The 27447-nt window shown below is 50.1% G+C and overlaps 1 protein-coding gene across 1 annotated transcript in view; it reads left to right on the top strand.

Moving 5' to 3' along the window:
• Window positions 1–27447, top strand: part of LTN1 (listerin E3 ubiquitin protein ligase 1) — a 183175-nt gene that overhangs the window by 37627 nt on the left and 118101 nt on the right. The window contains exons 14-15 of the mRNA XM_078877327.1: window positions 18209–18431; window positions 25742–25981. Coding sequence (XP_078733453.1) covers window positions 18209–18431; window positions 25742–25981 — 463 coding nt within the window. The remainder of the gene's footprint in view (window positions 1–18208; window positions 18432–25741; window positions 25982–27447) is intronic.

The following is a 27447-nucleotide window of genomic DNA, read 5'->3' as shown; positions in this document are numbered from 1 at the left end:
AGTTCCCATTGGAAAAGCCTTTTTTTATCGTGATATGACGCCAATAATGCAGGGTAGGGCCGTGGTGTTTAGCAGCTAGTATCCACACACGCCTGGCCACCTTTGCCACTCCATTGGTTAATAGTGACCACAACCTAGCAGGTACCCTTTGTCGGGTGAGTAAGTCATCTTTGGGGAGGCTTGGACCAGATTTAGATTAAGGCTTGCTCTTGCCTCCGATGTGTATCGTGAAATCGGGTATTCGGTATCGCAACACTGTGCTCACGAATTTTCCGCACCACCACCACGTCACCTTAAGAATGCACGCACACTTACACATAGAAGCGAGCGTCGTGATCATCGTCGTTGTCATCGTCGTTTGTGACTGCTCCTCGCATGCAGTTACCTCTCGATGTGCCAGCACAGACCGAGGAATTCTTTTAAACGTATATAAAAAGCGAGAACAGGAGAAAAAAAGTTAATCTCAGCAAAAGCTCGTTAAGCGGAGAGGGGGTGGGGGGCGAGGTCCTGGGGCAAGCGCCCCGGCTGCCCTCTTCGCCCGGTTGTGACCCCATGACGACCCCCCATTCTAGTGGCAGGGGACCCAGCAACACAGCGGGGCCGTGAACCTGGGCCCCCGTGTCCCCGCTGTAAATAAGCGGAATTCCTGACTTTGGGGGGGCCAGTGGGGGTGATGGTGGGGGGCGGGTAAAGCATTGCATCCACCTCGCCCGTCATTTGCCTGCCCACTCGCTCGAAAACGTGGACGCACACACACACACACACGCGGAAGTACGAAAGCATTTTAACTCTCGACCCCGCACATTTGGAAGTCGTTAGGTCAGGCGGCGTTGGAGTGCGGCCGTTAACCGCACGCCGCCTCTTTCCCCTCTTGTGCCATGGAAAAGGTTCCTGGCGGACGGGAGGACAGGAGGGTGCCCTCCAACCGAATGGTCTTGGGGTTTCTTAATCTTTCCCCCTCCCCCGGCGCCTGCCAGAACGGGTGGTCGTGGTATCGCTGTGGGCCGTTGCAGCCTTGATTTGCAAAGAGAGCGCTTCGGCAAATAAATAAATAAAGACGTGAATAATAACTTCCACTTAAATCATTTCCGAAACACAGCCAAGAGCTGTGTGCTAAGAAAAAATATATATATACACATGTCTGTTTCTGTGTTTGTCTGTGTCTTTTGTAATATTCGTTTGTATCTGCGCGGAACAAATATTCTCACAATGCAAGTTGGTGATGTTGAACAGGCTGGTATTTCTCAAAAACTTAACTTTTTATTTTACCAGGTGAGGCCCACTGAGATGTATAGCTTTTTTTCAGAAACGACCTGGCCAGAAATGATAGCTCAATGAAGTGACTTAGCATGTGGAAATTATAGCAGCCAAATACTCAACGGATGCGGATTCTAAATGTGGAGGGAAAAACGCGGAGGACCCGGAGAAAAAGCCACACAACCACGGGGAGAATTTGCAAACTCTAAATATAGATGCGTCAGGGTCGGGTTCGAACCCACGACCTCCCGTATACCAGGCGAGGTAGTTAACATCTTGTCACCGTGGTGAACATGTCTTCTGTAACGAATAGGGCCCCGTGTATAATCTCAGAATTCTCGGCATGACGTCAGCTTGGCTCCCCCTATTGTGTCGACTCGGTTTATTTATTTTTTTGTGATGCGACGCATACTTGGGAGCTTGCGGTTTTGACAATCTGTTTTTGTTTAGGGAATAATTGGTTTCGCTTTTTTTATTTATACAAGTTTTTTTTCTTCTTCTCCCTGTAGAGCCTTCGCATTTTTGCATTGTTTTGTGCGGCGACCACCCTTCGTGTGGCCGAGACACGAGCACGGAATGCCTTCGCAGCATCAGTCACCACCATCACGGGTGGACTGTAAACAATAATTTGAAGAGCCTTTTTCATTTATCATTCGTTTATTTACAATACAAATACAGTGTAGATGTCTGAAAATGCGCGTACCAAAGCAGTGACCGTATTTCACGGGCTGTCGGTTATGGCAGGAGAGCAAAGCATATCTCTCATACTTGTCTTGCCACTTCTATTTTATCTTTCGCATTACTTACCTATTTTTCCATGAACTCCTATGTGTACCATCTTGTGTGGCTATATATAAAAGTCCAGCTGGCTGACCCCTACCGTCTATAAACAGTCTCCCGAAACACTATTTAAAGTGATTGCTCTTTTATTAGGAGCTCTCAGTTCATCGTTGTCGTTAAAACATTTCGCTATTAAAATCGCCGTGTCTGGTTGCAGTCGCTGATGCCCTCCAGTGTCCGGCGTCTGACCGCGTTGCGCACTCAGCACCTCCGATTTGCCGACCGAACGTCAACCCGGGCTTCCTTTGCCACGGAATTTCCCAAAATTCCCCCGTGCGCGGTGAAATTGCAAACAAAGGATCTCGCCGGCTTTGTAAATAAGAGACGTGCGGAGAGTTAATTTCACGGTTCGGGCAGAACTTGTTGCTTTAGTCTTGATAGAAACCAGCCCAACGCCCGATCGAAGCTCACCTCTCAGTCTTGTCTCCCCACACAGGCCACAGCCACCTGTTTCCTGTAATCAGTGTTCGCTCACTTGTGGTTGTGTTAAGGCTGCTTTTCGTCATTTATTGCAGGGAAGGGTTTACCAAATGCGTAAATGGTAGCCCAAATTAAAATTCCACCAAGCCTGTTATTTTATCATTCCTTCATGGAAAGCCCTTGTTATTTTCGGGGTAATAAGGGGTAATTAACGGATGGCTTTAATCAGTAAAAAAAAAACACCAGAGTTAATTTCTTGGAATAATTGAGCACAAATGTTTTTGCATTTTCCATGCCGGATGATTAAAACCGACGGTTGCAGTGGCATCTGTTGTCTCCACTAACCACGAAACAACATTCTGAGCTTTATAAAAAAAAAACCCAGATGAAACATTCTATCACCGATGGGTCAAAACCACTCGCCCGATGCCAGATAAAAAAATGTTACGTTTGCTTTGGCAGTTAAAATTCCACAGATTTTCAATCAAGACTTCTTTAGCCAAAAAACCTCTCACACGCACAAATTCCAAAGCTCAGATGTGACCCTAGGGAGTTGGTACTTGAAAGAGGAAGCCTCCGACACCTCTTAGTGGAGAATTAAACAACCCTCTTTGGCGTGCGGCACGACCAGCAGACGTCTTGGTCTGCCCATCGGTGGCTGACAGTCTCGTGTTTGGATAAGATCCAAATTAGGGGGGGGAGCCTTGTAAGCAGCACCTCTCGGGGCCCGGGTTCAAGCCCCAGTGCAGAGAGTAACGATCGGAACTCGTTCCGCTTGGCCGACTGCTGACGGATTCCGCGCGGAATGAGAGTTTGACGTTTGTGGACTCGGGACGGCTGGAAAACACCAGTCGGCACGTCGTAAAGCCGGGGGCTGGATTTGTTGCACCGGACTGTTGATTTGTAATTCTTGACAGCAAGAGGCTTTGGGAGATGTGCGCACGCACCAGGCTCCCATGCTCTAATACATTTAGGGCCACTGACAGGATTGGTTCTTTTCTCAATGGGGGGTATGTTCCGTTTCTCAAGGCACCAGGTTTATTCCGAGTTTGAGCAGTGCTCTGCTATTCCACCACATAGCGTTTTGCAGTTGACATGATGCCTGACATTTTGCTTAAGGAGAACTTACGCCTCAGGTTCACCCAGCCTGAAATAGTTCCTCCGATTAGCATGGTTGGTTACGTACGGTGCGAAAGAAGTTCAGCATACATAGTTACCCTTCACATTGACTTGGCTTATAATTCATACATCGAACAAGGCACACACACGCTCCCTTTTATGATTGTATGGGATTTATACAGTTTTGTTAAAAAAACAACTATATTTTGCATACTTTGCTCTCGCAAAGTTGTCCACGAGGACCATTCAGATTCTGCGGCCTGCGGGGAGCTCAGGAATCCCCGACGTGGCGGCCTGCACTCGACACAGGTTGCGCACAGCCCTGCTTCTGACGGTCGATGTAGATGAGACGGACCAAATTGAGATAGCACAGATTAGAAAAACAAGAAGCAAGCAATGACACGTTTGTGTTTACGTGATTTAAACTAAAAATAACCTCTAATAAGGAAGAAGCAAGCAACAAAATGTTTATTTCTTGAACCAGATTGTGAGTCCCTATATTGACAATTCAACAGGTGAAGCGTTAAGTTGTTAAATGCCTAGATGCTTAGTAGAGCAGTATTTAGAGTGCTTCGTAATTTAAATATGTAATTGTGTTACAGTTGTAATTCGTTTCTAATTTACACAGCTGTGCAATCAGTATATTTAAAATCTCAATTCCACGAGGCATACAGTCAATCGGTAATTGGTGTCTGCATTGCACTACTTCAGGAATTTGGAGCTTGAATGTCTCCCTAGACGGTGGTGGTTTGCGCTCACTTGCACCCGCAACATTCTTAGCGAGCATTCAATTATTACCTGTGCACTTACATCCGCTCATCAGCTCTCCTGTCTTTCAAATGCGCGTAAGTGCCCTGTGCATGTGTATGGGTAGTTTATGCTGCTGTAAATGTCTCCCTACATGAATCTTTGTTGATCTTTGTGAGTAAGCCGTTTTTTTCGTGCGCCAGTGTCCTATGTGGAGAGTCGTTTACCGCTCAGTGAAAGCGCTGCTGGGCTTGTGTGTTTGTGAACGCTTGGTCTGCACTGGGTTGTGTTGTAGGCCTTGTAGCCCCTGAGCCAGGTTGGGTAAAAAGCGATACTGTGCTTGTTTGCGTCGGTGATAATACCGTGCACTCGGATGTGAAATTTCATTTGTAGCCAAATGAAAACGAAATGAAATAATTACGGTCTTTTGTAGATTTAAATTCGTTTCACTGGTCTGCTCGAAGAGTTAGACAAAAAAACGGTCGTGTTTGTTTAAAGCTTTCTCTGATTAAAAATCATTTTAAACATCAGTTGCGATTACTTGTGAGGAATAAAGAGGCAATTTAAAATGAAAGGAATTAAGAGCGGAGGCTTTCTGTGAGTTTCAAAAAGAAACTTAACTCGCGAAAAAATCCCAACAATGCACTCAGCGGAGGGAATTAGGTTAATTCGCGGGCAAAAAACCTTCAGCAAAACTGCTGCTGTGAAATGTTCCGTGAGGCACCTTTACAAAGCCAGATACAATGCTGCATTCATTCGCGTTTCAATAATCGTCCATTTAGAGCAGGTGGGGATCTCATTGGTGGCTGTTATCACACTTGAAATGCAGCGCCGGATGCCGAAGTTGTTTAAGGACAGTCGGTGGATGATATTTTTTCTGACAATTTTTTTTTGCCGCGGGTAAATTTCACATGTGGAATTTGGCACCACAACAATGCCCTACAATAAGCCTGCTCTTGCTAGAAAATATCACAATATATTTTAATGTTCGCTCTGCAACCGACGACACGGTTTGGTAATTCCCTGTTGAGTTGAAACCATCAACTCCGGACAAACTGGCCCCGCGATGACATCTCATACTACTAGGTTTATCCCGCCACTAAGTACATATTTATGTAACTTTGGTATTTTACGCATGCCATGCATTGGCCTGTACATTTTGAGCACATTAGACTCGGTACAGTTCTTATTCATGTCAGGTTTTGTTTGGACATCCAAGACCGGGCACTGAATGTAATTTTTCGCGATTATTGTCTTTTATCTTATCGGCGACTGTCTGAAAAAGCCAGTGGTAAACACTGAACCAGCAGCATTTAGCGGAGGGAACATCGCCATCCATCAGTGTCTCTCACCGAGATCTCGGCACTGCTAATGAGACCCAGAAAGTTCTGAACCAGTCTGAGTTTGCTTGCTTCCACAAGTGCTGCCTGAAAACACGGCTCCACAGGTCCCCATCGTCTGATGGACTAAAAACACAAAGGGTGCAGCCCTCCAATTGCTTGCTCACGCCACTGCTGGCAAAAGGGCCTCCACTAGCAGGAGCGAAAGAGCCCGTCTACAGGGTATTTTGGTCTACTCTTCCACGCTGGCCAGACAGCTTGGAAGAGGTGAGAGTACCTACACTTTACCCCACCACGTACGACCTGCCCATCGACTAACTGGGTGGACAGAAGCGGCGGGGCAGGGGATTTGAGAAACTTGTCAATTGTTTCAGCCACTTCGCCCAGGGGAGATCGAATCAAACCGTCGACCTCTGGATCACCAGGAATGGGCTAAGATGCCACGTTGGTTTGTGTTTACACGGCAAGGTAGACCCCTGGTGTGTTTGATTTGTATTTTATTACCCACAGTGCACTGTGGCGGCACATGATAAACAAAAAATGTGCCACCGCTATCGCCACGCACCGGGACCCACCCAGTGCTACTCGCTCAGTTCAAAGGGGCAGTCTCACACATCACACTATCCTCGTGTGACCCCCCCCCACAGCGTACACCTAAGCCTTGGCAGATTTCTGGCCTCCCCCCTCTAAGTCTTTCAAGCGATAGCACTGCCCCCTCTCAGAATCAGAATCTTTATATATACTGGTGGAATCCGATAAGCTATAAAGCTCTTTTTTCACAGATGTCCAGTAGGGGCAGGTGAGAATGTTACAGCAAGAAACAGTAGTAAAATATGATGGGGGTGCAAAGTTTTGGAAAAGTAAACAAATCGATTAAAAAAAAATTATGCAAATAAAATGTAACAATTTTGTTTATCTTACCAGGTAAAGCCCACTGAGCTATGCGCTTGTTCTTTAGAAGCAACCTGGCCACAAATTATAGCTCAACGAAGTGGCTTATTACGTGGAATTTATAGCAGCAAAATCATCTACCACATAATGTTTGTATCTTAAGAGTAATCACATCCTGCTGTTCATTGGCATGGGTTTGAGAACGCACTCAATTTACAGATGTCACGTTGACTGTTGAGACAAGCAGGAGTGGCGGTGCTTGGGGAAGATGCGCAACTATGAAGGCACACGGTGGCCGGTAAACAAGACTAATGACGGTAGCAAGCCAAACAGGGGAACATGCTCAGGAGGACGTACACGTCGGAGATGGAGCTATGCACTGAGCTCGTGTGCGAGCACTTGATGGATTTGCTACATTGCAGGACTGTGATGGTAACAGTTTGGGGAGACCTTTATCCAGCTGTGGATTTATTGTGAGCGATGATGATTGATCAGCGGCCGGCTTATAGAGCCTTTGGTGGTATGCGTGCTACCCCACCAGCCTGCCCCCCGCCCCTCCTCTACCACAGGGCCATGGCATGGCAGGGCCTGTTTCCCATGCCTCTCCCGGCCTTCCTCAATCTTGATTCTTCCTCTGCCCACACACGTAATCTGCCCTGTTGCATGTGCGTGGGCTAGGCATGCAACGATCCATCGGACGTAACAATCTATGAAAAATAGATTGTTGCCTTCGTTTTACGTGCATTGAATCGTGTGTATGAGAGTTGGCGATTCAGAGTTTTTTACAACCAGGCTTCATCCACGCTTTACTTCACATTGGGTACCATATATGAATGCCGAGGTGTCTTTACCGTTGAGTGCTTTGATTGAGCGTCATGTGCCTTGGTTACAAGAGACCATATTTCCTGTGTTACGTGCGGCTGTGTAATTAGACCTTGTCTGGAATGGGACCCCTTGTTGGTGTTAGTGTAATGTAAATGTCTTTGGGCTGTACGTGACTTTTTTTTTAGGAGGTCTCTTTTAATCATTGCACCAATGTTCACAACGGGCAGTGAGTGTCCTTGCGCGCTATTGCAGGTCGTCTCTGGGTCAGGTGTTTACCGGCACATTATGGCTTTTTTTTACGTCAGCAGGTCTTGCGTTACAAAGTGACTGCAATAGGGAGAGACGCATCTTGATTATCACTCTGAATGAATTTCCCTCGTCACCGCCATTGCCACACATGTATCCCAATGGCATTTTTACAATGGCAGGGCGTGGTGGCACATGCCTGTCAGCTTGGCAGATCGCAAGGAGAATTTGTAAAATACCCCAACCTGCAGGAGGTGGCCAGAGGTGTCACAGCGATGAGCAGCACTGTGACTAAACCACCCACGCAAGTGCGGTGTATTGATGTTCTCAGCCTGGTCACTTCTGACTGCAAAATAAAACACATTGCATTTGTTTCTGCGCTTAATTTGGGTAAATTCCAGCTCTGAGAATGAAAAATATTGGTCTGACCGCCCTGCTAAGAGCATTACTGTCATGCGTAGCGGTTGACAAAGTGCTGCACCCTAACATAGAAGGATTCACAGAGGTAGCTCAGTGGTGTCCGCTTCTGTGGGCCGTTCTCTAACATGACGGGTTACGCCGCTCTGTGACATATCCGAATGGTAACGTCATCTGCCGACCTGACACCGATAGCACAGTCGAGCTTCAACTGGTTACAATAAAGATTCCCACCTGGTTGCCAACCTATCCATGTGGAGTTCAATAATTTCTCCGGCTGTTAGTTTTGTCCATGCATGCAAACAATCTCAAGCATGGATTGGCCTTAGCAACCCAATATCGCACCGCACGATGAGAAACCCACAAACCAGATTCAATTTGAGTTGTGGGCCCCACCGGATTTCTGACTCGTGACAATGGCTCCCCTTTATGAGTGTTGCGGCCTTGCCGAGTCTGACCTGTACTTGACTGGGTGAGCTCGGGATTAGACGGTGCTCGCACCTAAGTGGCCGCGGTTGAATGAAAGGCGCTCGTAATCCGGGCCTCGCGCGTCTCCACGCAGCCGGGGTCAAACAGGGGTCACAGGGAAGTTAGGATTTCGTGGAGGTAGTGGTGGTGGTGGTGCTGGGTGGGGATGGAGGGGCAGTGGCATTGAACTCTCACGCTGCTGCACACACGTCAGGTGTTTGTGTTTAGCGGCATTCGGTTCCTATAAGCTCATCCGATTACTAATCTGCAGTGTTTGTTTTTACGGGGCCAGACGAAAGACTCTGAAATACCACCTGTGTGTGTGTGTTGTTCAGCAAGTGTGGGCGGCGGTAGTGTAGCGGTTAGCACGCTGCGCCATGAACCCAGCAACCCGAGTTTGTAGTGCGCTGCGCTCTGATCCTGGCGACCCGAGTTCGATTCGCGCTCGTGGACGATAACGGTGACGATTGTCTGAACCAGTCCTGGGCCTCCCCTAGGTCGACTCGGCCTCACGTGAGTACCCGGTGCGGTGTGTAAACGTCGACACTGGGGGAGACAAAAGCGGTGATGCTGGCCACCGACCCCCTCGTGCGCCATGCCGGCCTTCATAAGTGCTCGCTAACAGCGTTTGCCCCAACAGTGTGTTCAGGCTTTACGGGGGGATCTTCGTCTTTGTTTTTTTTGTTCGGCAAGTGAGTTTCTTAGCGCGCAAGTTATTTGTTTTTTTCTAATCAATGCCCCCCACCCCCGTCGCATAGGTACCGTGCACATTCTACTTGGCACCGTGCGACCATAGTAACACCACAGGGTCGCGTTTCATCAGACGCTTGCGTTGCGTAGATTACGTAAAACCACTCAAAGGCCGATGACATAACATGCGCGCAGCACCGCGTTGAGAAAAGGGGAGCAAATGCTGTTAGAGGAACTTTCCCCGCAATGTTAAATTGGATGAGGTCATTTGTTTGTGGTCACTGCGCTGTTAAATGTCAATATGGTGCAGTTATAATAATTTGATGAATAGTTTTGGACGTTGTGCCGAACAACACGCGACGCGACAACGTAGATGGGAGGAGAGGGCGTTTTGCTGAAGTTCAAGTTGAAATTGTTTAACCAGGTGAAGGACTCAAGATGACAGGAGTGGTCTCATTTGCAAGTGTGAACTGGGTCACCAAAATCACCAAAGCAATAACCTGGCAAAGAAGTAACAGCGATGGAGCAAATAGAAATCGGAGCAAAAACAAACCGAATCGGGAATAGTTTCTTTTAAACAGCTGCGTTTAGGGAAGAAATAAAAAACAGCGTACAAACAATGACCAATATCATATAAAAAACATTGGCATTGAAATAAAAATGAAATAACGGTGACCTCAATAAGCATGTAGGTTGGCTATTGCAAGGGTGTGAGTAAACAGGGTAGCGGCCTCGATCCCTCCAAGCGTTTGATCTCTGCGGGTTTATTGTTTGCGCCCAAATCGACTTGATACCTGGGTGGGAACAACAACAACAACAATGACGATCACGCACGCATCGTTGCGTTGATCCGGGAGGCGCCATTCGGCGGATCGCGTCACCACACAAAAAGTGTCGGCGCTAATTCACTTTGCACAATCGAGCGCTAATTGTGTTTCGTCCGACAAAAGGCGCCTCGCTCCCGCTTCACGGCTCGCAGACAGGACTGGCGTCGCCGCGATCGCCGAGGTTTAGCGGCAGCAGAGTAGTTGCCTCCGCCAATTATTGTTCCGGTTGATTGCGCGCTGGTGCTGCTGCTACTGCTGCTGCCACTGCTGCTGCCACTGCTGCTGCTGCCGCCACTGCTGCTACTGCTGCTGCTGCCACTGCTGCCACTGCCACTGCTGCTGCCGCTCCTGCTGCTGCCACTGCTGCTGCTGCCGCCACTGCTGCTACTGCCGTTGCTGCTGCCGCTTCCACTGCTGCTGCTGCTGTCGCTGCTGCTGCTACTGCTGCTGCCACTGCCGCTGCTGCTGCCGCTGCTGCTGCTGCCACTGCCACTGCTGCCGCTGCTGCTGCCGCTGCCACTGCTGCTACTGCTGCTGCCACTGCCGCTGCTGCTGCCGCTGCCACTGCTGCTGCCGCTGCCACTGCTGCTGCTGCTGCTGCTGCCGCCACTGCTGCTGCTGCCGTTGCTGCTGCTGCTGCTGCCGCCACTGCTGCCGCTGCTGCCACTGCCATTGCCACTGCTGTTGCTACTGTTACTGCTGCTACTGCCGCTGCTGATACTACTGCCACCAGCACGACTGCCGCCACGCGGGAGGGTTTGTTAGGCTTGAAACGGTCTCCGTGGCGTTAATTCCGAGAAGGGTTTTGCCACCCGCTCTGGAGGGGTGGCGCGTCCCTTATTTGTTTCCTGCAAACAAAATCTCGCCCTTCCCACACGCGTGCGGGGGTCCCCTTGCAATGTTCTCAGCACTGCTCCGCGGTGGGAATTCATTGGTCTGTCACGTAAAAGGTTATCGGAATGAATGAGTGAGAGGGCAAAGTAGTGCACGATTGACGTGCACAGGTACTGGGGCCGCTTAAATACAATCACCGGGTAACCTTGGAAATAGTCAATGATGTGACAACATTACATTTGATGTGTACACATACAGCGCTTTGTCAGTCCGCTGCTGGATGAGGGTCTACCCATGCCGTTTCAGCATGTACCCAGTATTTCTACATGTATCTATCTATTCATTAATGTATGTATGTTGAACTTCTTTCGTACCGTACATAGCGAACCGTGCTAATCAGAGGTGCAGGGAAATTGGACAACAAACTGAACACAAAAAGCAGTTCTAAATAAATTAGTTTTCAATCTACATTTAAAAGTGCATCGGTCCAGTGGCTTCCTAATATCGGAAGGAAGTTGCCATGCTGATGGCCGCAGAAGCGCATCTAAAAGCGCGCGATGCAGTAATCATCTTTTTTCGATGGTGAGCCAGAAGACGCTGCAAGGATGACCGGAGTTTGCGTGATGGTTTATGCTCCTTGATGATATCAGCAAGGTATTGTGGTTCATTTGTAGCGAGCGCTTTTTGTGTGTAATGTGGGCGACATGTTGGCATAGTGGTCCGGGTCATTACATTTGCCTCTCAGCCAGTTTGTACAAAGGTTGGATTTGCACTCTGCATTGAAATTTCAAAAGGAAAGTTAGGTTTTTCAGCTGATAAGTAGTGAACAAACAAGCCCATAAAATAAGTGCGCCAAAGCAGCGACTTCCCAGAAATACGTAGAAGAAAAAATATATCTTACGATAACTCACGTTAAAATGTGAGTGGCGGCCAGATTCTGGTGGTTGCCTTTGCCGCGGTGTTCGACGTCAGGTTTTTCGATCTTTGCTTTAAAAACGCGTTGGGGAAACGAGAGTGCCGTTATGACACAGCTGCGATTGCCATACGTTCGAGCGCGCTACGCATTCCCACAATGCATTTTTCAAACATCGCGAGTCTTCGGTTAAGAATTAGGTCAGTGGAAATATTTGGCGTCATTGTTTTCAGCCGAAGCGTAAGCAAAGCAAAAAAAATGCACAGATTTTTTACAGTTTAATCCAGAAATATAGAAAGAAAGAGTGATTTGTTTGACACTGACCTTTATTTAAAATTACATCATTAACGTAATGCCCCATGGGTGCTGCTTGGCTTCTTTCGGGAGACACGGAAAGCCTCTGTGCTTTTATAAAAAAAAAGTATTTACGTAAACGGCCCAGCCGCTGAGTTAATCCTAAGACGCACGCGAGTTTCTCCGATTCGCCCGGCCAGAGCCGCGTCGGTTTTGCCCATTTTGTAAATGATGAGAAAGTACATTTGTGTTATTGTTCTTGTGGTTAGGTTTAGGCCTTTACTAAGTGTGAGGCCAGATACAACGTACGAGTGGCCTTTGTCAGTCATCTCTGCAACAGAATGTGGACTTGCCCATTCCGTTGAGGGCATCGCCAAAGCGTACGTAGGTGCCCGCTTGCACGTGTCTACGCTACATTAGTTCATCGTGCGCGTAATCGCCGAACCGAGCGCTGGATGGTCATCAGCAATTCGCGACGTTGTTTGTACGGTCCGCAGCCGCACTGTGGGTTGTCACAGAGACCCCGACGGTGGAAGTCGGCTGCACAGCGACCTCGTCCTGTGTCCGGTACCTGTCCAGCAGCACCTGCTGATGGCGTGGCAGGGTGAAGCCAGGTGGACAGACTGTTGTAGGATCCCCGATAAGGAGTTGGTTTGGAGCTGATTTTGTCCTCCATTCCTCCCGTCAGCCGGTCTGTGCCACGCAGTCCTGGTGCAGCTGTTTGGGTCAAGATTGATGTCGGGATTGGAAGACTTGCGGGGTCTTCCGTTCTTATGTGCATACACAATAATATGGTCTGTTGTCGGTTAAACTGATTCCCACTCTGTGTCGGTCAAAGGGATAGTTTGAGCTTACTTCACTACGCTGGTCAATGTGCCTTAGCGAGGATCTAAAACTGATATCACTTGTATGTTGAACTTCTTTCGCACGGTACGTAGCCAACCCTGCTAATCGGAGGTAATGTTAGCCTTGGCCGGGAATCGAACTCGGGTCACGGGGTTTGTAGTGCAGCTTGCGAACCATTACGCCGCCGCTCCCTTACGCAATGCGCGCATTTGTCTGTGAAAACAATCAGCGGTGATGATTTTTTGCAAAAAACTACCCCCTATTTTGTCTGGCTATCGTTAAGGAAGAAATGCTTTCATTTATTTTATTAGTTCGTAGACATGTCGGATGTCTGTGCGCTTGCATACACGCAACGCATGTGGGGAGTTGTGAATACTGAAATCCTCGGGAGCACAATCACGGAGCATGACAGGTGTGGGGAAAAAGGGTCAGAAGGAGGGTAAGGTTTTATAGGCCGCTCGCTTAAATGCCTCGGCATCCCAAAGCACCTTGCATCACATCTCATCTCAACCGTTCCCTTGCCTTGTGGCAGGCTAGCCTAGCCGAGTAGGCCCCGCACCTCCGATTAGCACGGTTGGCTACGTGCGGTGCGAAATAATTAATATTCATACGTACTATGGAAAATAAGAATAGTTTGCACCCTTTTATTTCCCTGTGCAAGAATAGGGGTAAACCGTATGGGTTGACAGGCACGCGAGCGGAGCGCGCAGCATGTGGAAGAACGACGCGCAAATACGGAATCTGTTTGAGACGCTCCAGGAGAACGGCGAGAGCGAGCCAGTGCGAATCAAAGATGAACAAAGAGGTTGTCGTATCCATGATAGAGGTTTTTGGGTTAGATCGCCTAAATATATGAATGTGTCATTAAAACCCGCCACCACCCGGCACAGCCAACTAGTAAGGATTGTCACGTAAACAGAACGTGGCCAATTCGTCACTAGTACAGCACACTGGTTGTGTGTTGGAGAGCCAAGCCACAAGATTTACAATCTGAGTACGACGTTTCGCCAGTAATTACAACTAGCTTCATCAGACGACAGCCAGATTTGGGGAAAAGTCCATCTGTTTCGTTCCTTATATCGAGGCGTAGATGTGGTGACCACGCTTATGCACTCTTGCACAATGTGGGGGGGGGGGGGGGGGGGAAATTACTGAGGCAACGTACATTATGCAATTAGGGTGGTTTGGCTATGTACAGCGCAAAAGAAGTTCAACGTACATACATAGTTTGGTGCCCTTCCCCCGCACCTCCGATTATCACGGTTGGCTATGTATGGCGCGAAAGAAGTTCAACTTACGATGGAGTTTTATCTCCCGCAGAAATTGCCTGTGAAGTCTAATGAGAAGGAAGGTCTCGCATACACGGTGCACCGTACGAGGGTCATCTGGAGGAATGATGGCGATGATTCTGTCCTGGAAAATAGGAGGCGATATAGAGAAACATTGTGAGCCGTTGGGATGGAACCTGTCGTGAGAGATACTCATGGCTGGAAACAGTGGATGATATGTACCCATCTTCAATCTCTTATGAATGAAAGTGTGGTTATTGGGTATATAGCGGTGCTCACAATGCAAGCGATGAATCGTGTGTGTAAAATATAATTTACAATGCATCGTAATGATATGCCAAATCGGAGAACTATACAGCACAACTGCGAAACCCTACACAGTGATAAATTAGATTATCATTCCTATCACTGCTTGCATCCACTGAAATTCCGGTGACATATGAATGCAAGGCTCGACGGTAAAGAATACTTTAGGTCAGCGTGACTTCATACATGCATAGTCTCTCATTGCCAAAGCACGCTGATCGCCCCTTGTGTTCGGTCGCAAATATGCCGTGTACACATGCCTGTGTGCCTGCATGCATGCGCGCGCAGTGTCTGCATCCCCTAGCGGCAACCTAATTTACACAGCGCAGCGTCTGCTCGCACGCTTCCTGTGCTACAAAAAGAGAAATTGTCCCTGGGCTGATATATTTCTCCTTGTGTCCTTGTAAGTGTCCAAACGGCCGAGCGAAGGGCCTTTGCCAGAAGCCCTCGCTCGCTCCAAACGGACGCCCCTGTCGGGTCTAGAAATGAAGCCAGCCAGGGCTTTTGAAATGTTCCACATGTTTTGGAGGTTGATGAATGCACGGCGTATGCAGTTGCTATTTATATTTTGTTCAGCTTCTGTGTGTATATATATTTGAACGTGTGTTGAACGTCTTTTGCACCGTACATAGCCAACCGTGCTAATCGGAGGTGCGGGGAAGGGCAAGAGGAGACTAGCAGGGCCTCTCGCTTGCCACTGCTAACGTGCAGATCCGCCTTGGGATCGCCAATGATAATCTGTGGCAGATCCGATCATTTGTATCTAATTACTGGGTATGTAATTTAACATCGATGACAATAATGATCCACGTGGTAGGTTTATGCAAACCTTCTCATCATTAACTCCCCACCACCAAACAAAGCTGTCACATTCACAAGGATAATGTTTATCCGCGCTGATGTATCGATCAAATTTTGACCAACGAAGCTCCCTCCTCACCATTGGATTAAAACTTTTTGTCACTGAATCGAACTTCAACATGCGACGGCGTTTCACTCGAACGCATTGGGCTTCGTGAGGAGGTGCTGAGCTGGGAAATCGAGTGGAGAAAGTGAAGATGATAACGTACATAGCCGTTTGTCAATCCGCTGCTGAACGATGGCCACCCCACCCCTCTTTCTCACGGGTGTTGTTTGACCATACTTCACCACGCCGGAGAGTGCGGGTTGGTGAAGTGGTGGGCATCAGCACTGGTGCAGATGTCAGCAGTGGCTGGGTCCATAGTGCAGTGCGCTAACCCTTTTGCAACTGATCCACCCCAATAATTATTAACATTTGTATTACACATTTTACGACCAGATGACTTGATCACCTGCAATGTGCGTGCTAATTCATTGCGCGACATCTCGATAAACATTATGATTATCATTTTTAAGTAGCGACCCCTCTACGCACGGTACATATTGACGGAAACCGGAACACGCGCGAGGGAGCAGCACTCTACCCCTGTATAGATGTAACGAGATGGCGATCAGTCCACTCGCTGTACTGCCTCCTGCTAGCCCCAGGGTATGGCACATCGATGCCCACGGGAAGGGAGTTTCACAATACTTGTTCCATCCACCAGCCCTCGCTGCTTTCACAGTGCTGTATTACAGGTCACATGCATAGCCACCACCGCCCGGCAATTATTATTTTACTTGCAGCGTTGTTGGAGTCACGCTGAACTTGCAATCCAGAGGTCACTATAAATCACAGTCAATATTATGTCTTTCATTTTGTGTCTGTTCCCTAATCCACGTTTTTTTCTTTCAGTCACTGTGTATGATTAGTGTATTTGAGCTTTGATTTTGTTTTTAAATGTCCATATCTCTCTATCATGTCGTTATACCGGGCAATGTAAATTGACTGAAAAGGCTTTTTTTCAAGCACATAGTTACGTTGTTTATCAAGATCAAATGAATTAAATACAGAATTCACGTTCGTTACTGAACTTTGCGCGTATATTATCAAACACGTACACGATTTTCTACCATGTTGTAATCGTTAGCACACAAAAAGTGGAGGCCGGTTTGATTAGTCTGACCTGTGTGGCAGTTAAAGGAATTGTGCAAACTTCTTAAATCGCCCACCTCTGTCCACCCAGCAATGTTAATGAGCACCACCACAGTTGGTCAATCGGCAGTTCGCATGCATTGGGGTAAAGTGTGGGTACCACCACCTCTTCCAGCGAGGAAGTATAGGCCAAAGATGCTCTCTTAGAGGGGCTCTCTTGAGCCTCCAGCAGTGGCGTGAGCGATCATTTGCAGGGCTGCACCATGCAGTGCATGCTGGGAGTCTAGCATGCTGTTCTCACCGTCCGCTAAAGGGCCGCGTGGGCGGAGGCACGAGCGAGCTTGGATTCTCAAAACGTCGACAGCCTCGCTTCGAAGGAGCCTGCTATGTATCAGCCAAGCGTGCTGCACCAAAGGGCGCAGATGGGTCATCTTTCATCTCACTTAATCACAAACAGCCCCTTGGCCCTTGCTATAGCCCTTGGGGATAAAAAATATCATTAGACTTAGAGATGCCGAGGCTGGGGAGGGTGGGTGGGGGCAACTAGAGACGTGGGTGTTGATCGCAAGAGGGAGGAGGGCAGATCTTTCACAGCTTCGACGGAAAGGAGGTAAAGTCGGTTGTGGGGGCGTCGGGCCAAAGTGGAGGTCTTGTCGTATTTCACGTACGTGGGAATTGCCGTTTTCTTTCATTTATTATTTTGGTGTGTGTTTTTTTTTTGTGTTAACACAGAGGCCACTGTGAAAGGCAGATGGGGCGTTTCTTGTCAACGATTTGTGGCCGGGAGCACCGTCTGACCGAGACAGCCGCCTCCTTGGATCCCTTTAACATTTTCTTTTCGAGCGAACTGCTCTCGTCCGTTGCTTGCCGCAGAAGCACGGCGCTCGCGGCTGCCGCGTTTTATTGCCGTGCTCCCCCGCGGAGTTTCCCCGCAATGCTAATTGCCCTCGGCGATCAAGCGCCCGTCTCGTAGCTGCCCGGTGGAGCAAGGCTCGTGAAAACAGATGTACAAAGCCGTGCGCGCGGTCTCCGTTACGCCCTGGGTGAAGCCCGCTGCTCGCGAGCCACGCGTTTAAAACGTCAGCGCCCACGTGGTGGCTCTTGTGTTGTTATTTTTATTTGTCAGTGGTTTGGATCCTGCGACTGTGCGGAAGACCGGCACCCACGTGACAAGCGCATCCTGTCGAGTGCCGCTGCTCTTTTAGGAATACCGTGACCTTGACCTGTGACCTTGACTTATGGCTTTTTGACTCGGCGTATTATCAAGCACTTCCGTAACAGGTTATTTTCAAGAGAGGCCTACATTAATGAGTGTGTTTGGCATGTGAGAGCAAATAGGAGTACATGCATTAAAGCTGCATATACAACCTGATAAATCTTTAATCCCTGCACCGATTGATTCAAGAATCTATCGTTTCTATTCATGACGGTGCCATTGGTGCTCTTGCTGATTGTGCTATTATTGTTGTATGTATGTATGTTGATCCTATTTCACACCGTACGTAGCCAACAACAGCTGTTGTTGATGGTTGTTGTTGGTGGCCTTGCCGAAGATGGTGGTTATCATTGTTGATGATAGTTGTTGTGGCGGTAACCTTGCTCACAGAGCTGTTGTTGTTGTTTGTGGTCGTTGCTTTCACCAGGCATGTGCAGACACGGGACGCCTGCGCCTGGCCCAGGCGTGGCTCATGGGACCGGTGCTCACCGAGACACTGGTGGTCACGTGCCGGAGGCTGTGCCGGCCCGGACAGGGCAAGCAAGCGGCGAGCGGTGGGGCGGCAGCAGCAGCAGTAGCGTCGTTGTCTGCGGAGCAAGCCGACAGCTGGGCCCTGCTGTCTCTCGCGCTCTCTTCACACGCCGATGGCAGTGAGTGACGCTGCACGCACAGCGGCAAACGCAGAGACCCGCCTTTCCTCCCCGTTCTTAGCCTTGCTCCTAAGTCTGGGGCGCGTGGCGTCGGCGAGCACCTGTTAGGGCTGGCACAGTGCGCATTGTGCCTGGTACCTTGTGCGAACACACAGCCGTCTTTGTCTCCTCCGTGCTGTTGCTGTCCACGATACCGCCGTATGGCTGTGATGTGCCACCAGTGTCGACTAGCAAGCTGGAAAATATTAAGCGAAAAACTTAAGCCTCGAGTCTAAGAATCCATTTGCTACATCATGGCCAAGAATGAAAGCCAGATTGCCAAGCTCATAGCCGAGTACACAAACAACCTGTGCCGTGTGCCAGTCTTAATAGGTGCTCGCTAATAACCCTTGCCTCAACTAGTGTCCCCAGGCTAAACAGTGCCCCTTCATTGTATTTGTTCTCACATATGCTTTACGTACACACACTTAATGCAACATAACAACTGTCGTTTCCCCACGCGCTAAAGTAATGCAGAGAGAACCCTAATTATGTAACCTTCTGTCTGCGACATAAAACAATACTGTCCGGTTGTTTGCAAGCGAGATGCTGAGTAGCCGTGTACAGTTCCAGATGCGATTCGCGGATAGCCCAAAATCGCGGATAGCAAATTTGTGAATAACGAGGGAATACTTTACATGCTCGCATCGCGTCCTTCCTGGAAGCACCAATGTCGGCTCAGGGTGAGCGTGAGCCAGTGGATTTATGGGCACTTTGCTGGCTAAAGCCGTCGCTCCCACTCTACGTATTGCGAACCAACAGGCCCGTTACTTAACCCCCCCTCCCCCCAAATTGATGTGCGTACCAAAGTTTAGGAAACGTCACGGACGATTAACTTTCCTTTTGGACTCCTTGCCAAAACTTAATAATGTATTTATTTATTTTTGGTTACAGCCCAGAAGAGGCCTGGTCGGTGCGGCTTGAGTGGGCCCAACGTTCACATCAGATGTTACTTTTTTCACAAAGATTCCCAGAATTTTGGAGCGTTACAAAAAACACCCGCGTTGCCAAATTCTTCGTGGTCTCTCCACGCATACTGCATAGCCTCTGGCCTGTGGGATATAAAAGTGCTGCCCTCACTGCACTGATGACGCTGATTGGGTGAGATCCTCTATAATTTACCGTTTAATTCACGTGTGAATCACATTTGTCATTCTAGTCAGTTGCTTGAAGAGTAACTCTGCATACATCTAATTCCTACCCTCTCACACTTGGCGGTTCTTTCCAGGTGCTATTGTTTCCTCCCTTATGTAAAATACTCGCGAAGCAACCGCGCTATTGTGTTTTAGGGCCGTACCACGTGTTGTTTGACTCTTCAGGACGTCCGTGCACGTTTAGTTTCTGAAGAAGCTTCCAACACGTGGAGCAAAATGTCGGACGTGTATGTACGTATGTATGTTGAACTTCTTTCGCGCCGTACGTAGTCAGCCGTGCTGATCGGAGGTGCGGGGACGCGGGCCGAACAAACGCACGGCACAGCCCGAAAACACATTGTAGGGCTATGCAGCACGGCCGCTGTAGCCTACGCAGTGATTCTCATTATTGTTGTAGTAAAGCGACCGTCGCTTGCTGTGACCGGCCTGAAGGAGCCTTCCTTCCGGCCAGCTCACCTACCCAGGAGAGCCGCTGGAACGAAACAAATCGCGAGCGGAGCGCGAGAGAGCGACCGGTGGAGAAACAATCAGCGCAGTGTGTTCTCGCGTTCTCGCGACGTGATCGCCCCGGCAGGTGGCCTGCACAGTTTTCGTTTCCTTCGCTGCGATCCTCCCACCTGGGGATGGCTTTCGCCTGCCCGCCTGTCCGCCACACCCCCCCCCTCCCCACCCCGGCACGGTGCCGAGGTTACGATGCACCGCGGAATTTTGCAGTTACATGCCTCCGAGAAGGATTAATGTTCGAGTGTGGCGGTGGAGAAAAGGAAGTTTATTCTTTCCGTTGTTGTTATTGAGCTATGATGGAGGCTCTATAATAAGGATGGGTGGAGGTTTTAATACAAAAACACGAGATTTAACTGCGAATCACTTTTTTTTACCACATTTTAAATAGGTCTCAGCCAGTGGTGGAAACTACACATTCTTATGGTGGGGCTGAGTCTCTCCAGAGCACAACCACCGTTGACTTCCCACACAGTGGGCATTCCTTTTATCCACCTAGCGGGGATGATGGGCCGAGTTATCCCCCAAGCCAGGATTTGAAATCCCAACGTTGCGATTGTGAAGCTGCTCGCTCCACACCACTGAACCTGCCTGTCCGGTCATCCTCACGCACCGAATGTTGTCAACAAACTCGATACAACTGCAGAGTTACGTAGCTGAGCAGCCGAGCGCGCAAAGTTGTTTTCCTCTTAAGCGTGACGGTCAATTCTTGTTTTCCTTTTAGTTTTTTTTCATCCCCCCCCCCCCTCCCAACCGGTTCGGAGGAAGCGAGCCGTCGAACGATCTGAAACAAAGGCCCCAGCACCGCCAGAGCTCTCGATTCGGTGTCGCCGGTTCCCCACCACAAGCCGCAACGGTGGTGGGGGGGGGATTAATCGCCGAGATTGACGTGCCACCGTGCGGGCCCTTTTAGCACCAGTGCCCCGGCGGTCTATTCACAAATCAAAGCATTCCTGTTGCTACGGACATTGCTGGGGGATTTATTTTAAAGTAGCGCAGAATTATTATATTTGTAAAATATGGCCTCGTAACAACAATGCCGCGTTTAAACGGGCCCTTTCTCCATCCTGCTTTGATGTGGCGAGATAAAAAAAAAATCTAATAACACTGTTTAACTTTTACGAAGATGTGATTGACGGGCAAGCGAGAGGCAAGCGAGCGTATGTAGTGCGTACGGACGCAAGACCCGCATCCTGAGCTTCCACTGTTCCATCAACGAGTCTCATCCTTCGAGGGACTTTATTTCGAGTGGCCCTACTCGGCCCGACAGCCGCAGTAACTACAGCAGCGGCAGCAGCACCCAGCGGAGAAGCCTCCGAAGGGGAATGCATCTCCGGGAGTCGTCCTGGAGATGCACCCGGCTCCAAGGGCGTGCCTTCGCATCGACACTTGACCCCCTGACCTTTTAATCCGTGTATCGGAGCTGTCCTCATTCTGGAGCATCCCTCAACGTTTACGTTTTGTCAGCGTTCTGGAGATAAGATAACGTGTCCATGGAGATCGACCGAGAGCTCCATGGGCGGAAAACACGCGCACGTGTGCACAAATGTCGCGGGCTTGCGCGGTGCAAACTGCACGACGCCGCCTTCATCGTCTCCGGTTTCCTTGTCCGCTTTCCAATATTTTCCGTCACGGTGGCGGCCGTCGCTTACGGGCATCGGCCAGTCACGCTCGGGAGGGCACCTTGCGTTGCATCCCTGCGGCACGCTCTAACGGCCCCCTCCGTGTGGCGATGCATAACCCCCCCCCCCCTCCTCGACGTTCGACCCGTCCCCGCGCCACCAACGCCCGGATTGCAGATTGCGACTGTGAAGTGCACGGGCGCGCGATTTATTGCGAGGTTATCTTTACCCTGCCGCCAGGCGCGTTTGAACGCAGCTGTTGCTTTGTTTATACGTCTTACCTCGGGGGACGGTGTTTTTAGGGGTGGCGTCTGGCAGTGTCCACCGCCCCGCTCGTCCGATTAGTTTACTATGTCTTTTTTTTGTTCCCCCCCCCCCTCCCGTTTTACAATTCCCTGTACATCCCGTCGCGTAGCCCCTCGGGACGTTGATGTCGTGGGAATCGCGGAGTTGTCTTGTCCCTGTCGCTATGCGCTCAGCGCATAGCGCTCGCACGGCTGCCAACTGTGGGATGCGTGACACATGGGATGGGGGCTTTGGGGGGGGGGTGGAGAACTGCGCCACGGCTCCTTCACACACGCGATCGCCGAGCGTTCACGATGAGATATTAAATTAACAAAACAAAAAATTACGCACTGAATTGGCACACCGCTGCAGTGGAACGATCCGTTCTTGGCTTTCGCACGCGAGCCGATGTCAGTGATCCATCCCTGCGGTGGACGAACGTCCAGGCGCCTTCCCTCCTTCGGCTGCCACTCCGTCGACAAGCTCGGCCACCGCCAATTGTCCCTGCCAAGCCCACTTTGGGTTCCTTGGCAGCCTGTCACTTGCGTACGCTTTCAAATCCAAGCGTTAAACGCCGCCTCACTACAGACACGGATGTATTAAAGGCTACCTTACAGACAATGGCCCTTTTTTCAAAAGATCATGCTAAATAGTGTTTATGTTATCGGGTGGTGTTATTGACGAATGTGGTTTTTAATGTCATAATAAACTCGGGAGTTTCCCTGGCCGGCACCGTGCAAAGGGGAATGACGAGGCTATCGTCACTGGGAGGCCGACGTGGCCGGGTGGTACATCGGCCTTTGAACCGAACGACCCGTAGCACCCACACCGGATGGGGCAACCACCGCATATTCAAAGCGGACGGTCGGAGAGAGAGAGAGAGCCCCGGCGACATGCGACTGCGGAAATCCTGACCACGACCGTAGGGAGACTGTAGGGGACCGCATCGCGACCCGCGGTTAAAGTCAGCGGAGGCGTTGTGAAGACATCCTCCGCTCGGCTTCCCCCGAGGCTGTGCTTACGGCCTGCACGTGATGGACTCATCAGTTTCTATAAAAAGCCACACACAAGAAGAATACGTCTAGAATTGGCAGTGCTGAGATCCTGGCTTCGAACCCAATTTGGTTTTGCACTTAATTTGACCCTTTTTCACTGCAAAAACAATTTTTTGGCCGACAGGTACAAACCTACCCGCTCGCTCATCTCCACATCCAGGGAGCATGATGTGGAGATTGTGGTCAAATGTAACCAATGAAGAACTTGAAGCAAAGATCAAGAGGTCATCACGGCCAAAGTCGTTGGTGCCACCGCGCCCCGTTGGCAACGCGTTCTACCCTGCGCCAGGTCCCGCAGCTACTGCTCAATCGACATCTGACCTCCAGGATCTGGCCTGACCTCCGTGATCTGAAACAAAGTGTGATGTGATTTGTGGCGCTGCTGTCTTGCATTGCGGTGTGCCTGGATGATGATTGAACGTGGAACAGTTGCGATAGAATTGGTGAAAAGAACATGAAATGTAACTGGAAAAATATTTGCACTACTCCTTACAGCAGTGGACTATTGCGTGTCTTCTCTGTGACCCAGTTTACCAAATCAACACGGATTTCCTAAACCCATTCACACCTCATCAAGAATTTTAGCTGCCGCAGAACCCCCTGGGGATTTAAAAATCAACGTTGACGTTTTTCAGTGAAATGCTCCTGATAAATACGTGTGGGATGTTGATGCAAACTTTTTTCTTATATCTTTTTTTATCGTGAAGCCCTTGCGAGGAGAGAAGTAGAACGAGCGAGTGAAAGAAAAAAAAACACCACCTTGTAACGGCTTCTTCCCCTCGGCCTTCCTGTGCAAATGCTCACGTCGGGCAAACCGGCGCAATGTCCTAACGTTCTGCGCGAAGCGTGGCAGGGAAAACAAGCGGCTTGACGTCGCGTGATTTATTGCGCGAACGGTCCCCGAAGGCGAAGCGGCTGTCTGCAAGACGGATCGCGCGCGGGGCCCCTCCCGAGTTCACGTCTGAGCTCTCGACGTGGCCGCTCGCGAGGCAGGAGTTGCGGGGCCTCCTCGGGTCGCGAGTACGTGCGACCCCCCCCCCCCTCTCCACCACGCCGGGCGCTGTTCGGACGGGCCGGGTAAGGAATCAAAACCCGTTTGCGACCTCTGGGCCAGACCCGGCGCTGGAATGCGACGATCGTGCCGGGCCAGCGCCGCCTGCGTCGGCACACGTCGCTCGGGCACCTGCCGCTGAGCGCCGAAGAGGCCGCGTCTCGGGCAGGCCGGCTGAGGGACGGACCGTCATCATCTGACGACAAGCAGGGCTGCAATTCTTTAGTTGTGCGTTACAGCAGATGCCTCCGTTGGAGGCGCGCCTTCTCACAGAGCGGGAAGCTACAACTCTGCAGTGCTTGATCCAGCAGCGGTCCTCTTGGCCAGTTGCTTACTGAGTATATTTTGTTTCATGTGGCAGGAAGCCTACAACCAAATCGCACAATGCGCCACTTCTCATGAGATCTGGGAAGCAAAGCTGGCTTGAGCCTCCATAGCGCTGAGCAGGGTGACCACCATGCATCACAGGTGTCATAGCTGGCTACGAGTCTCCGCTGTGGACAGCGGAGAGCAGCGCGGAAAAATCCTTTGCTCCATTGTACTTCTACGCTCCCGTGTCTGTGCTCCCCGCCCTCGGCATCCACCATTGAGCAGTGTGATGAAGTACGGTTCAACAACTCGTCATTGACACGCCGTGACGAGGCTGTTGTTCCACGGGAGATTGACAGCAAGCGATTCATTGTCACATGCGTCTCTGTGTGTATTTATACACGTGTGTTCATTATACCGTGAATGTATGTGTTTGTTTATGCGTGCGTGTGGCTTAATTTCAGCTGGGTCTGCCTGGGTCAGAAAACCAGAAAATATTTCCACCCCTGAACATCGTGTCCACTTCGTTGAGCTATCAATTCTAGCCAGGTCGCTTCTGTAAAATAAGCTAATAGCTCATTGGGCTTTACCTGGGTAGAATACAATAGTTTAGTTTTATTTATATATATTTGAGCGATTTACTTACCTTTTCTATACTTTGCACTCCAATCGTGTTTTTGTATTGTCGTTGTAACGCTCTGACCTGCCCCTACTGGACATCTGTGACAAAGCGCTTTATAGCTCATCGGCTTCCTCCAGCATAAATAAACATTCTGATTCTGATTAGCTAGCTGCCTGTGGCTACTCATCTACCAGTGACCCGGAATAAATCCCTGCATGAAAACAAAGCCCGGTGTGTATTCGCACACAGCTGCACGTGCGTGTGCGCGTGCGTGCGTTCGCGTGCGTGCGTTCACGTGGGTGTGTCCGCCGTGCGTGCGTCTTCAACTATACACTATTCAACTCTGATTCATTTATCATTTTACCAGGAAAGGCCCACTGAGCTATATAGCGCTTTTTCAGAAGCAACTTGGCCACGAATGATACCTCAGCAAAGTGGCTTTTCACGTGTAAATTTCTATCAGCCAAATACTCTTAATCTGCACGCTTCTAAATGTGGAGGGGAAAATCCGGAGGACCCGGAGAAGAATCCACGCGACCACAGGGAGAGAGACGCGCAAGCTCCAATGGGCGTCGGGGGGGGGGGGGGTCGGGATCGAACGCACGACCTCCCGTACACAAGGCGAGGTCGTTAACATCTCTCCGTCGCGCGCGCGCGCCTTGTGTCCCGCAGAGCCGCTGCTGCCCGCCGAGTGCGTGCGCCGCGTGGTGTCGGCGATGCGCGCGGCGCTCCCGCGCTGCGGCGTGGACGGCGCCCCGACACGCGCCGAGCCGTGCGTGTCGCTCGTGTGCGACGTCGCCTGCAGCTTCTTCGGCGCCAGGCATGGCGGAGCGGCGCTCGCGGCCGCAGAGGACCTCATCTCCGCCATCTTCCGCCTCGCGTGCCAGAGCAGGGAGAAGGATGCGTTCACAGGCGAGTGATTGAACCCCCCCCCCCCCACTTCCTTGTCTGCCTGTCGTCTGCCTGTTGTCTGCCTGTCCCGCACTGCTCGCCTCCATGTGGATCCACTGACACTGCCTGAGAGCCCCTCGAGAGTGGTAACCTGCCGGAGCGTGTCGGTGACCACCTATGAAAAACAGATTTTAGTTGAGTTAACACAAGTTTTTTTGATATTTACTTTTTCACGTTTCGGGACCGCCACCCGGCGGGGATGCTTCTCCACCTGCCTCTTGGCGGTGTCAATTTGAAATCCACCGTCACAGGCGACAGATTTACCAATGCCTGCCTGTCTCAAAGCTCCTCGCCATTGTGTATATCGGCAGTGTGAATTTCAAATCCCACTTTCACAGGTGAGTTCGCGACTCCTTTTCTGTCACCCGGGCTCTTCTCACACCTCTGTGTGTGCGTTGCACCTGTCGCTTCATTGGAAAAACCAATAGCAACATCGCCTCCCAACTTCTGTGTTCGCCTTGTGCTGCACAGGGACAGCTGCCATTAGGGGCGTCCCCTTGGCTAAAAACCTGCGCTCCGATACTTGTTTTACGTTACGGGGCGCAACATCAATGCAGTTTGTTTTGCTAGTTACTTTTGTGTACAGATGTAGTGATGCCCTATACCACAAGGTAGTCACAATATCAGCAACTGGATTGATAGTTGTTTACACGTAGGTTATTCACAGCGGCTCGGGATCCAAGTGTGGACGTGCGGTTGGGGCCGCGTATTGAGCGTACCCTCTCTCCTCCTCCTCGCAGAGGAACCATTCCAGTTGTCTTATCTCGCTGGATGGTAACCTCCCTCGTGAGGGATATCGATTCAACACAGCCACCAGTAGCAATCCAAGGGTTTTCTACCACGTAGCCTAACCTTGAAGACCACACTTGCACCGATTGGCAGTGCCCAAATTGCAATACATTCATTGCTCAGTGTAGCCAATGGCAATTGCTTCATGCAAAGCGTCACTCGTGCCACTAACGTGATCACAGCTTACAATTTTTCGCCGACGAAACGGTCACGCACATGCGCAGCCCTTATGTCTGTGTCACTCCACTGCTGGTTGAGGGGGCTCCTCTACGGCGTGTGGGTCTTGGCGGGTTGTTTAACCGTGCTTCACCATACTAGTCGGTACAACTTGATGAAGGGAGCCAACGGTGGTGGAGGGGGGCAGGGCAAATCTGGCTCAGATGCCACTGATATTAGCCGTGGCCTGGGATCAAGCAGCCCGGTTGCTTAGTCCAGTGTGCTAATCACTTTGTCACCGCTCTCCTACGGCAATGCAGACATTTATTTGAAACATAAACGGGGAATAATCTTTTTGTGAAAACAAATGACTCCATATTTTGTCTGGCTATCGTTGAAGGAAGAAATCCCAAGACGTGCTTTAATTTATCATGTTCGTACGTAGATGTGTTTGGATGTGCGCGTACACGCAATACGTGTGG

Source organism: Lampetra fluviatilis, chromosome 47 (assembly GCF_964198595.1).
Source record: "Lampetra fluviatilis chromosome 47, kcLamFluv1.1, whole genome shotgun sequence".
NCBI lineage: Eukaryota > Metazoa > Chordata > Hyperoartia > Petromyzontiformes > Petromyzontidae > Lampetra > Lampetra fluviatilis.
The sequence above is the reverse complement of the archived record's forward strand: the minus strand, read 5'-3'. Positions and strand labels throughout refer to the sequence as shown.